At 52.3% G+C, this 13,488-nt stretch overlaps 1 protein-coding gene across 1 annotated transcript in view; it reads right to left on the bottom strand.

Annotated features, from left to right (window-relative positions):
- The window catches only part of CDH22 (cadherin 22), a 56,199-nt gene that overhangs the window by 12,077 nt on the left and 30,634 nt on the right, over positions 1-13,488 (bottom strand). The window contains exons 5-8 of the mRNA XM_015882098.2: positions 8,849-9,016; positions 8,141-8,328; positions 7,454-7,707; positions 2,760-2,896 (exon numbers count right to left, since the gene is read on the bottom strand). Of these exons, the coding sequence (XP_015737584.1) occupies positions 2,760-2,896; positions 7,454-7,707; positions 8,141-8,328; positions 8,849-9,016 (747 nt within the window). The remainder of the gene's footprint in view (positions 1-2,759; positions 2,897-7,453; positions 7,708-8,140; positions 8,329-8,848; positions 9,017-13,488) is intronic.

Below are 13,488 nucleotides of genomic sequence, written 5' to 3' on the forward strand. Positions count from 1 at the left end.
TATCATTTGTGCTCCTCTGCTGCATGGTCACACCACAGAGAGCTGCTCTGCAGCATTCCTGGAACCCAAAGCCCAGCTCCAGTAAGGCCCCCTGGGCCACAGGCCATGGTTGTGGCTGCAGCACTCCTCAGGGTGTCTGCACTGGGCACAGCACACAGCCAACCTCTTCTGCATCAAGACCAAATTGGTACAATACTGAATTCAGAATTTTTACATCAGTGGAGGAACCAGAAGAGTCAGGGGTGGAATTTTAATCCTCACTATCTCAGCAAATTGGAAGAATAAAATGCAGACTGGGATGGACTGATGCTTTCCAGCTGTGAAGCACAGGGCAGCTCTACAGCTGTCAGCAGAGCTGCGGACTGTGGAATGGAGCACAGATAGCAGAGACCCTGCAGGGGCTTGGCCAGGGCACAGCTCCTCAGACACAGGGCCAACACCAGCAGCTGGGGCTGATGACGCAGCTCCAGGGAAGCAAAGTGGAAACAACAGAGCAGCCAAGTAACATACAAATGGCTCTCACCTCTCCCGAGCCCTGCCCAGACTCAGCAGCATGAGAGTCATTAAATCGCATCCAAACACAATGCTCTGATTAAAGCCAGTCTCCAGCAGGAAGATTTATCATCTCAATTACCAGCAGTGGACACAGCAGTCAAGGCCTCATCATTTTACATGAGCAAAGAGGAAAACAGGAAGAGAATCACTAATATTAGCCCAAGGAAGGTAAACAGCTTGTGAGTGAGATGAAGATTTATCTCCAGGAGTGCTTGGCCTGGTCCCAGCCCAGATTTGCTGAACGGTTCCCATGTTTCCCGCTGGCTGCACTGCTGCAAGGCCAAATACTGCGCTCAGCAGCAGCCGGCACCGGCATGCCAGGAGCCTTCAACTGCTTCTCTTATTGCTCCTCAGACACAAACACAGTCTCTCAAGTGATCTACAGGTGGGGCATAGACCCTGGATGTGGTCTTTCTTGCAGAAACACCTGCTTCTAGATCTTGTGCAGAGCTAAGCAGCCAGCCTGGCCACGGGAGCATGTGCTGCCAGCTGGCACGTTCCCAGCAGCTGCTGCTTGTTAAACCCCTGCAGGGCAGTGCTGCCAGGGATGGGAAGGCAAGATTCAGGATCCACCTGATCGCAAGGGCACAGCTTCCCACCAGCCCTAGGATGATCCAGAGCTGGGCACCTGGCTCTATAAGCCTCGCATCTTCACTAAATCTGGCACTGTCCCTCAGTTGTGGGTGGACACCTGCTGCAGAGAATAGCCACGCACCCCTGGGAAGTGCCATGCCAACCTCAGGATGGGCATCCACACCCCGCTGAGCACACACTGGGCAGCACTGCTGCAAAGCTGTGGGGCACACACCACCAACACAGAGCTCCAGCTGCCCCGGGGCAGTGCCATGATGCCCTGCTCATGAGTCCCCCCCTGTCACTCCAAAGGCCTTACCTTTACAACTGCCCTTTCTGCCTGAGGATTCAGACATAAATTGCGCTTTAAATTCAATATCAGTCATTAATATTTCATGATTACAAAACGTTAAGGATAATGTCACGGGGAGGAATGTCTGGGCAGTTAAAATGGATGAGTCAGAGCCTGCTGATGGGAGAAGTCGAAGCGCTGGAGTCTCCCTGGCTTTGAAGCGATGCAGCCTGACAGGCGCTCCTGCCCGAGGGGAGCTGCAGCATTTACTGACTTGCTCTGAAATCTTAGATGCCGCGTATAAATATTTTCCTTCTGATTCTTGTCACCTCACGTTTCCTCTGGATGCTGAGCACCGTCAGCCCTCCTCCCCCTGCAGCGGGGCAGTGCCGTGCAGAGCTCACCCACCCATGGGCACAGAGCATCCCATGGGGCTGCGGAGCCAAAGAAGTCCCAACCTGGGGCAGTGGGGTCTGTGGGGTCACTGACCGCCCTCACTGGGGCAGCCTTAAATGAGTGGATCATTGCCACTGCGGCAGTGACCATTCTGCAGCCAGAAGGAACTGCTGGGCCCTCAGCCAAAGCCCTGGTGCTGTTTCTTGAATCTGAATGGCATTTTCCTATTCAGAATGAGCAAAGAAAAGGGAACCAGGAACCCTGTGGGGTGTGTCAGAGTGAAGCCCAGGAAAGGCTCCATCCCACAAGAAGGTCCTGGCAAATACCCACGGAAACTGGGAGGTGTTGTGCATCCAAGGCACAAAACCTGGCAGTGCATTTCTGCTTCCCAGCACAGTGCCTGGGATGGAAGTCTGCCTCCATCTTAAGGCTCAGAAAAAGGAACACACGGAGAATCTGAGTGCTCCCTGGGGTCCACGGGGACCCAACACAGCCCCTGCACCAAAGCCCCATGCAAACATTACAGGAGCAGCAGGATGCCCAGGGCAGTTCCACCATCTTCCTACCCACAGCACAGCATCTGCAGGGAATCAAAGCCTTCCCTTTGCTTCTATTATTTTCTTTTCATTCCTCAAGAGGAGTTTATTCAAAGCTCCTTTGAGCAGCAGGACCCAGGTTTGTTCTTTCCTTTCTTTACCGGAATAGAAAAGACAAACAGAACTTCTGCTGGAAACATCCAAGCTGGGCTCTGTTGCCTCAGCATCACGCAGAGGGAGGGAAGATCAACCAACAAAACCCTCACAGCTGCTCAGCTCCTCCCGCCTCTCCAAGCTGGGTGTGAGCAGATCCTGCACTTACTGAGAGTGCACAGCCATAGGGAAGATGACCATAGGAGATGGCTGTCACACTCTGGTCCAGCCCAGACAGCTGCTCCTCCTCTCACCTGCTTCCATTGCCAGGACGGTGATGTTGTGCCACCCCGCCGTCTCCCGGTCCAGGACCTTTCCTGTCACAATGGCACCTGTGTTGGCATCGATGTCAAAGATCCTCTCCGTGTCTGTGCTGCGGTCAATGGCGTACCTGGGAGCAGGCAAGAGGGGAAAACGTGAAGAATGGGACCTGCCAAAGAGAGCCTTGGTGCCCTGTTTGGGGGCAGGGCTGGAAGGGAAGCCCAACCCAACTGTGGCCATCAGGTGCAGCTGTAACACAAATAACCACCACTGCCGCTGCGATCGGAATTAGAAATCCAGAATGCCTACAAATCACAACAATGCAGCATAATGCCATTGTGTACAGCATCTTTCATATGCGCTGCATCCCAGAGCGCTTTGCAGAATTAAATAATACAAGACAGCAAAGAGCACAAAGGATAAATTACCGAGAGGAGGGCTGGGAATAAATTAAAGCCTTCGGTCACATGTCCAACAACAGGAGGAAGATAAACGTAGGGACAAAGCAAGCTGGAGAGCTGACAGACAGGGCAGGGCTCAGGGCAGCCCCAGGCTGGCAGCAGGCTCAGGGGTGACACAGGCACACTGCGTGGTGGCTGCTCCAAGCACCTGTGGCTCACGGTGTGCAGCTCATGTGCCTGGCACTCCAGGCATGGCCATGGCCACGCTGTACAGAGCCATGGGCAGCCCCGTGCCTCCCATCCCCATGTCCAGGAGGGAGCCAGCTGCAGGAGTGGTCATGTCCCAGGTCACCCATCCACACAGCTGAGAATCCCTACCCGATGGAGGCACCCAAACAGCACAACAATGGCTCCGTGCCTACGAGCCCTCACTGTTACACAGCACCAGATTGCATTCCTCAGCTCCCTCCTTCTCAGGCAGACGGGGGTGAGAATGTACAACAGCACTTGCTTGTAGTTAAGGGAAAATTGCTATCTGAATCTCACTGGTGCACGTGCACAAATGATTGTGTTCCACACCTGCATGTCTGTCTTACCCTGGAGGTAACAGTGATCTGTCACAAAAAGCCCAGGCACTGCCAAACCACATCCCAGGGACTTCCCAGCCCTCCTGCATTTCCTTCCCCATCTCCAGGCTGGAAATGAAGCATCTATGAATGTGGAGGCAAGGGACAGTGACACCAGCACACACTGCAGCCTCTCACTCCTCACTCACCCACTGTGAAGGGACAGGAAGGGTCTGACAACTCCTGCAGATCCAACACTGTGCTAGAAAGAGGAACAGAAACTGGGATGGCAAAATCTGCTGTCCTTCCAATAGCATAATTGATATGTTTGTGTAATTGCTCCGATTGTTCTCCCACAGCTGCTGACCCCTAACTCGTCCTGTTCTGTGATCACATCTGGCAGCAGCTGCCTGCAAAGCCAGAGGGCAGGAGGGTGCAGGGAGCACCGTGGTGTCACTGGTAACCACTTCTTGTGCTTCTAATTGCTTCACTGCTGAGCTTGTCTGCTGTCATTTCAGAGCTGGCTGGGAAGGACTGACTGCCCACTGACGGCAGGACACGAACCAGACCAGGAACCTGATCCCTTTGTCATTGCTGCTGCACATCTTCTCAGTGCAGTGCTGTCAGAAGGAGACAGAGCTCTGGGTGCTGCCTGCATTTATCACTGATGTGGGGCTGAGATCTGAAAGTGGCCAGTCCAGGTGGACCTGCAGTGCTCCATTGGCTCCATGTGGCCATAGACTTTCCCTTCCCAAGGAGTTATGGTCAACCCCATTGAGACCAGGGCTTCCAGAGAGAAGGAATCCAGTTCTGCTCTGTTGATGTCATTTTGCATAGTAGGACCTTTATTAACCAAAGTCTGTGTTGCCCTCCTCAAGCCTCTCTCCTCCAGCACTCCCACTTCCCCTTCATTGTCTCACTGATGTTCTGCCCAGGGAGGGACACCATCATTCCCATGTTCTCCCTGTGCTCGGAGGGAGGATGTCACTGCATTCCTGCTCAGCTGCTGCTGCTCCATATCTGGAACCGCAGTGCCCAGCTCTGATTGGGATGCAGACCTTGTAAACCATTTTCTTCTCCTCCTGCTGGCACTGCCTGTTGGTCTGGATGTTACAAGCGACTGTTTAATTTAGACAGCTTTCTCGGTGCTCATCTTTCTCGTGAATGCATTTCTCGAGCAGTTTGTTTCACTTCTCCCCCTGAACGCAACGAGGAGCACATTTTATGCCATGTGTTTTGCTAATAGCGAGCTTTTCAACCACTGGGTGAAAAGCTTTTTGTTATGTTTGTTTTTCCTCCTCTCCCTTTTGTATTGAAGCAGGTTGTAGTTCTCGCTGTGCTGCTGGTGTCTGCGAAATGCCCATGTCCAACACGTGCGTCTGGATTTGGTGAATGCCAAACGAGGATATCTCTGAGAACCTTAAATCCCAAGCAATGTTTTCCCAGTGCTGATAAAGGCTGGGATGCATGCAATCAGAACACAGGCTCACTGCAGAGAGAGAAACAAAAGGCTTCCATCCAAACAGCCTCACACACACACAGCACATTGCTGTATAACCTAATACAATGGTTTGGGTGAGAAACAGTGCTATGCTCAGGAAATACACAGCTAACTCCAAAAAGGCAAATGGGAACTGAATGCTTTCTGAAAAAGAGCGCTTCCAGCTTTTGTCAGGCAACAAATAAGGATGAATAAAAGCAGGAGCACTGTTCTCTCACATGGTGCTACCCCTGCTGGGTTCCTGAGCTCCCCAGAGGACACACAGCCCATGCTGAGCTCCAGATCCACCTGGCAGAACTGTGGCCCTTCTGTGAGGCTGCAGTGGGGGGGCTGCTCCCCCAGAGAGGCTGGTGCTCTGTGGGCACCGTATCCTCATGCAGCTGGGATGTGGCACAGCCCTCTGCGTCACCTGGGGATGGATGCAGAGGCTCAAGGGCACCTCCTGTCCCACTTGGCTTAAAATACTTCCCAAACCTCGTTACCAGCAGCCTGGTGTCAGCAGGGTTGGAGCGCTGACGGTGCTGATTTTTGCTGGGCTGCCTCTGGCCGTCCTTTTTCTCTCCCGCCTGGAGGAGATGCTGCACAGAAGGTGTTGGCCCTCTCCTCTGTACAGAGCAGAGCTGATGGAGCAGAGCCCAAGAGCCACGTTCCAGCTCCCCCCTCCAGCAGACAAGGATCAGGAAGTTAAAGGGATCCACAGAACTGCACCAACTTGAAAGGCTTCGCACCGACTTCAAGGGGCTGAGGATCAAATGCTGGTCACGCTGTCAGGACCAGCTGCTCTCTCATGTAGGAGAGGTGAAGTACAAGTGCTGGCTCCTTGTGACTGCACTTTGAGCTGCACACTTGAGATGCGAGGTGATGTGCTGCTGTCTCTCACTGATGGGCTGTTGGCACGCCCTGGCAGGATGCTCGCCTTCATCTTTGGGTGCTGCTTTGAAGCTGCAAGTGTGGCAAAGCTTTTTATTAAGCCACACTGCAATTCCTTGCCTAGAGTCCTGCTGGCTGTGCCCTGTCCCTGAGCACATGGCATTGCCCCACCTGGCACTGAGCTCCCTGTATGGTAACATTTGGGTTCTAACCCTCCTGCTGATCAGCTGGATCTGCATATACCTGCTCCAAGTCCTCAGCCTTCTGCACAGTGGTAGAAGCCTCTCCTCTGCTTCCTTTTTTTCTGTCTGCAAATATTGCAACAAGCTCCATGGGGAAGGGCACAGAGAACAAGAGAAAATAAGGAGGAGAGTTCTGTCCCCAAGACACCTTCCTCACAGCTGCAGATCACAAAATCAAATCTCTGCTCTGTAGCACTGCCAGAAACGTGCCAGTGCAAAGCACAGGTACTTGTGTATGCACACACTGAGGTCTCTACCAGCCATCCCAATGCTCTGCCCCAGTTTATTGCAGGCAGGGATGGGCTCCGTAGAGAACCCTCAATGCAGAGGCGATGCTGCTCACTTGATGTGAGGCTGTGCACAAGGTGCCTGCAGCCCCGCTGTCACCTGGCACAAGAACACACATTTCAAGGAAATTCTCCACGCGCTGAGGATGTTTTCAGAACACCAGCTTTTCATCCCGACTGCTCATGACTCAGGCCAGTTGGCAGAGCCAGAAGGCTGCTTTGTGCCTTAGGTAATAACAATTTAACAAGGTAACAATCTCTTTAGCCACAAATTAAATGGAAATGGGAAATGTCCTGTGCAGATAAGCTGCTGCCTGGATTATGTCCCCTGCCCAAATATAACTCCTCTGATCTTTGATCCCCGTGCACGCACGCAGGCGCACACACAGCTGAGCTCTGGCTCTGCACTTCCCAATCCTCACCTCATTTATCATTCCCCATCACTGCCCGCTTGTCACTCCTGCTTGCTTGCCTGGCCCATGTCAGGCTCCACTGCGGCTGCCTGGCTGTCAGCACAAGGACATGCAGGCATCACCCAGCCACCTTCCCCAGCACTCCCCTGCCATTCACAAGCCTGTCACTTGCCCACGACACGTCTGTCACCTGTGAGATGGTGGCTCTAACTTGCCGGTACCCATGTGCAGACTGCTGCTCACCGCCTGCTGCCAGCCCTGCAGCACACACGTGAAGCTCTCATCACCTGCACCACCTCTCCACCCCCACTCTGTCACACGTGGTGGCCAAGAGAACCCCACACTGTGACCCTGTGCCCACCATCAGAAGGGAAGGAAAGGGACACAAAGTTAGAGCAGTGCTTTACCGCACAGGGTGGTTCGCTGTGTCCGGATCGAGAGCGGTGACCACCCCCACAATAGAGCCAATGTGCGCATCCTCCTGGACCTCCATTGTGTTGGAGGGGGGCCAGAACTCAGGGGGCTCATCGACGTCCAGCACAGATACCCGCACGATGGTCTGGTCCCGAAAGGTGCCCAGGTCCACAAACCGCGGGTCCACAAACTTGTTCAGGGCCTCCACCACCACGGTGTGCACTTTTTTTGACTCGTAGTCCAGAGGCTGAGACAACAGGAGAGAATTAGCCACACTTGGCCCACAGCCCCCCAACAGCCCCAGGACCCCCATTAGCCACATCTGGTGCTGCTGATCAACAACATGGTGAGCACATTTCTGCTCCTAACAGGTGCTATCAATAAGAGCTGTAAGCACTGCTCTCCATCACTTTGTGCACTTCATCTGTACACTGCTCACTCCCAGGAGCCGTGCAGGCAGCAGAAGGCACTGCACTGCTGCTCCTTTTCAGCTTTTCCACCCAGAAACAGGTCTGTGCTGTGCTATCCAGACAGAACAGGCATCTGCAAGCGCAGAAATGCTACTGCTAGAGCTATGCTCAGAGGAGTGTGTATTTCAACTCAGATGCAGTAGAAGCCCCCAAAGGAAAGAGCTCTCTTGGAGATGCCTGCCCTCCCCGCAGCCAGCATTTCCTCCTCACCTTCTGAACGGTGATGACAGCCTCCTGGGTATTGCTGTCTGTGGTGACTTTGAACATCTCCACCCCTTCCTCATCCTTCATCTGATAGGTCATGTCAGTGTTCTCCCCGACGTCAGAGTCCTCTGCCTTCACTCTCCCAATGGCAGTGCCCACAGGGGCAGTTTCAATGATGCTGAACTGATACATTTCTGGAGGAGAGAAAGGCACCGGGGTCACAGCTCTGCCTGCACCTTCCCCAGCCTGATGCACGCCTTTATGTTCCTCCTTGGGATCACTCTTGGGCCACAAGTACTGTCCAAACTCTGCTGATATCTGTAGTTCAGAATGTCCTGAGAAAAACAAACCCCAGCCAAAAACAGGCTGCAAGAAGAGAACTGGGGAAAGCTAATTCTTCAAAGAGCCAGGTAAGGAAAGGGGTGATTTTTCTCCCTTGCACAGCAGCGTTGTCCAATTCTTGGCAAACATTGCCATTTCTAATTTCTAGGAGTAGCAGCTAAAGAGCTGAGCCACCTCCAGCTGCAACACCCTCAGCTGAGGGAATCCCCCCATGGGGTCGCTAGGCAGGGACACACTCAGAGCCAGGCACACTGCTGTGCATTCTGCAGTGCTGTGCTGCTGCAATGCAAACATCCAGAGCAGCAGGACCGGCTCAGTCTGCAGCCACACACCAGGCTGTGCCAGGAGCCCAACAACACGAGCAGGACTTACTCTGTGGAAATCTGGGTGGGTTGTCATTGACATCAGTGAGCGTGATGTTGACTGTTGTGGACCCTGACAGCCCTCCCAGCTGTCCTGCCATGTCTGTCGCACGGATCACCACCTCGTACCGGTCCTGTGTCTCACGGTCCAGGTCAGCCACAGCTGTTCGGATCACACCTGGAAAAGGGCAGTAGAGTGAGTGCAGGCACATGGCAGAGCATCTGCAGTCACAGAACAGGTGAGGTTGGGAGAGGTTGCTGGGGTTACCTAGAGCAACCTGGAGCTCCAAATGGGACCAGCTAGATCTCCCAGCCTCTGCTCATACAGCAACTCCAACACTTAACTAACCTTCATAGCACCAAATTTGGAGGAGGTCCGTTTCCCTTTGGGGAAGCCAGGAGCAGGGTGATGGATTATTGGGGGCCAGCTGCATGCTGTGTGGAGGAACGCTGTGTAAAAGCCCCTGCTGAGTCACAAAGCCCCTTTGGCACCGATCTGCAGCAGTCCACTTATCCTTATCTGCTCCGACAGGAGCCACAGGAGGATGAGCACAGCTCGCAGCCATGGGAGGAGCGGCTGCTGCAGAGCAGTGCAGGAGGGATGTGGGGCAGAGCTGTCCATCCGCCTGACCTCCATCCCCCCTCACACATTGAGGTGCACAGACCCCCCTCATTTCCAAATGGGTCTTTAAAAAGTGTCTCTAAATTGGGAGACCAGGGAAGCTGCCAGTGTCAGGGGACTGAGAGCACACTTGAGGCAAAGCCAAACAGAATGCACAGTGTGTTGGTGCTTCTTTTTGCCTTCTAGATTTCATCGCATAAAAAGTCTTTTCAAGCTTTCAATAATCTGAGCATGGGAAAATGACCTGGACTAAAACATACAGTGATGTAAAGCAAGAAGGAAAGAGTAGCGAAGCCCAAAAAACACAGTGAAAGCAGAAGTTATGACTTTCTATGTCAGCCCACATGTTTCATTTACATGGAAACAAAGCACAGAGAAACATTTTGAGAATGAAAGAAAGAAAGAACCGACTCTTGCCCTGAGGTGGCACCAGGGGCACACAAGCATGTGTACATGAGTACAAGGTCATTAGCGGCGCATTCCCAGCCCCACTATCCCAGCAGCAGCCCAGAGCAGCTTAAAATCCCCTCCAGCTCAGTTTCGTAACATTCCACAGACTTAGACACTGCTTTCTGTTTTTGTAATTGCTCTCTTCCAGGCTTTTCTGATTAACTATTGGCTTTACTGCCCATTACTGCCAGCCCTGCACATCCTCCTTTGCTCAGGTTTACCCAAGCCCGAATGGCAGATGCCCAGCCATGCCCTGTGCTGCCTGCAGCTATGGGGCCCGACCTCCTGACAGCAGCGGACAGGTCACAAAAGGAGCTGCCGGTGGTGTGGCACAATGGCAGTCAAATGGCACCGAGCTGAAAGGAAGAAAGGATCTATTTTTCTCCTCTGCATGACATGATGGGTGCAGCAGTAGCTGGCAATGCTGTTCTGTAGACGTTTCTCTCTCCTTGCTTTCTCAAACTAGCAATTATTCCAACAATTATCGTTGTTAGGATTTATTATAAAGGCATCACTGCCATTTCAGATGCTTGCAGCTCCCCGGCTCTCACGGACAGGCACAATCTCACTCAGTTCTCCCCAGTCCTTCTGTCATTTCAGTTCTGTCATTGCCTGAACTGTCACCATCTTCAGCCATCTGAAAAAGAGGGCTCTGCCTTGTCCCCTATTCCTTGGGCACTTCCAGCTTCTGCCTACTACCACACAGGGGTAAGCCTCAGCCCTCCTGTTGCTGCCTCACCAAGGCCCATTCTCCATATGAGCACACAGGTCAGAAGCACAGAGCACAGCTCCTGGCAGGACACATCCCAGCTCTTCTGCACAGGGCTGGCCTCAGCTGGTCATGTTTATGGGCCTCCCCTGTCTTTGCTATGAATATAAAGCCATTATTTCTGGGCAAGCACTATCTCACTGAAATTCAAGCAATTCTGTTAATTAACGGGGTCTGAAGCATTTTATAATGAAAATGATTCATGTCAGCACAAAGGTGATGAATTGGGATGAGAGAGAAAAAGCTCATGTATTCACCAAGGCGGTAATGACTTAACTGAGCTGCTTGTAATGACACAGCCCAGAGTACCCTGTGTAAGATGGGAGGAAAGAGCTCGGCTTCCCAGAACACCACCAAGGTCACTCGTTCCAGTGGGGAACAAGTCCGGGCTGCCTGCCATGCACACAGTAGCACTAAGAGACAGCAGCAGAGCCCTTCTATGGGTGCACAGACAGAAGAGAAAGGGACCTGTGCTGCTGCAGACAGAACATGGAAAAACCTCACTGTCATCTCCTAAGATCCACAAATTCACCTTCTTTCCAGCCAGAGAAACTGCCAAACGTTCTCCTTCCCAAACTCTGCCAACACAGCAAGAACAATCTCCAGCTCGCTTCATCTCCCCAGTTCTTGTCAGCATCTGTTATAGTTGAATAATACAGACACATGGTGGCATACCCTCTGGTACAAGGCACATGTGGCTTTCCAGCATGATCCAGATTAATCAGTGTAATTACAAAGCAAGGGGACACTTGCAGCATCGCATAAATTGCACCAAATCTGCTCAATAGCAGACACTATTTGGGTGACAGAAACAAAGCAGGGCAAAGCACTCAGCAGGTAAAGTATCTTCCAGGAATCCTACCTTTACGGGCTTTTCTCTGCTCTCAAATGCTTTTAGCTCAGATGTCCACATTCCCAGACAAGGAGGAAACTTTCAACTTCATAGAATCAGCCCACAGGTGGCTCTTTTACAGACCCCAAGAGTTATAGGATGGCTTGAGTTGGAAGAGACCCTTAAAGGCCATCCGGCCCAACTCCCAGCAGTGTGCAGAGACACCCACAGCTTCATCAGTGCTCAGAGCCCCCCAGCCTGACCTGAGTGCCTGCAGGGATGGGGCACCCACCTCATCTCTGAGCAGCCTGTGACACTGCCTCACCAGTTCTATCATAATAGCCTGCTCCTCTTCCCTGTGCACAGCTGCGGTGTATAATCTTCTGGGATTGAGGCATGAACCTGCTGAAACCCACGAGAGCACAGAGACAGGCGCATCCTGGTATCTGTGTTCCCAGGCACCAAGAAGCATTGTTAACAAACTGGCAAGAGCAGCAGAGAAACACATTCTGCCTCCCACCGCCGCATCACAGTGACAGCTCATCAGAACAGCTCCCCATGCTCCCAGCAGCTCAGCTCCCACCCCACCAGCACTACCCCAGGACCAAGCCTGTGGTCTCCAGAGATCTCCAAGCAACAGTGCTGGCAGCTAAGGATGAAACAACTCATGACTACACGCAATAAAACAAACTTCCTCCCAGCAGGACAGTATTTCTCGTCCTGTTCTCCCTGGCTCGAGGACCTCTGAGCCCTCTCTGGCTGAGCCTCCAAATAAGGAGACAGGCTCTAACTCAGGAGTTGTTTTAAGTAATAAGAAATGCCAGACTGCATTCCAATTAGCCTTCAGAGTCCTTCTGTTTTTTCTCTGTGTGCAGCAGAATGACAGATTTTAAGAACGGCTTCTTATTTCCAATAAAGAACAAGATGCACATACACTCTCCTAAGCTGAGCTTTTAGGGAAGCAACAAACAACACAAGGCCAGGAATGTCACCCAGAGCATCGTTCTATGACAGCCAATATCCCTGCAAAGTCTGCAGCATGCTGAGAGCCAACACCCTCAGTGTGACAGCAGAAGTGACCATGTCCCAAGAGCAGCAGCAAAGCACAGTGTGTGCACCAGCTGCAGCCTCCTCCAAGAGGAACACCGCTGCCACAAAGCAGTGCAATGCAGCTCGGAGTGATAAAGAGCACGTGAAGATCAGCAGCACCCTACTGGCACACTGAGGGTGAATAGGGAAGGCAGCACAAAGCCTAAATATAACAAACACCTTCAGGCTCCTGCTTGTCTCCCTCCAAAAAGGCTTCCAACACAAGACACAGGATTTCAGGCCTTAGTGAGCTGTAGGGCTGAGCATAGTATGCTCTGCTGGCATACTGGCAGGTTAGGTCCTGCCTTTGAAAGCTCTGTCAAGTCCAAAACACCAGCAGAATGCTAATGCTGGTAACACCCAGGAACAGGAGACAAACAGAACTACATACACACAGTTTGCATCCTGTATCCAAGTGAGCAAATCACACCCATACACATAACACCCCCCAGTGTGAAGTACAATGCAAAGACAAAGAAGAAAAGGAGAAGTGGAGCTGGAAAGAGTCATAGAATGGCTTAGGTTGGAGTTTAAAGACCACCCAGCTCCAACCCCCTGCTGTGGGCTGGTTGCTCCCTGTCCCCTGGATCACCCATAGCTACCCAGGCAGCGGTGCCAGCACCATTGCCTTAAGCAGGGCATGAGGGAGCACAGGTGTGTGTGGAACTGCAAGGAAAGGTGGAGAAGGAGGTCGAAACCAAACAGGGAAAACAAATTGCTCTTCATTATCGTATATTATGAGAAATGTAACATTCCAGGTTTTTATGGTTCTTTTTATGGCCATTAATAACAATGGTGGCTTTGAAGAGTGATGCTTCTGCTACGGATAATTAAATCTTATGCTCAGGGAAGAAGCCTGGCCACCCATAGCGGGCAGGGCAGGACTCC

Source organism: Coturnix japonica, chromosome 20 (genome assembly GCF_001577835.2).
Source record: "Coturnix japonica isolate 7356 chromosome 20, Coturnix japonica 2.1, whole genome shotgun sequence".
Taxonomy (NCBI): domain Eukaryota; kingdom Metazoa; phylum Chordata; class Aves; order Galliformes; family Phasianidae; genus Coturnix; species Coturnix japonica.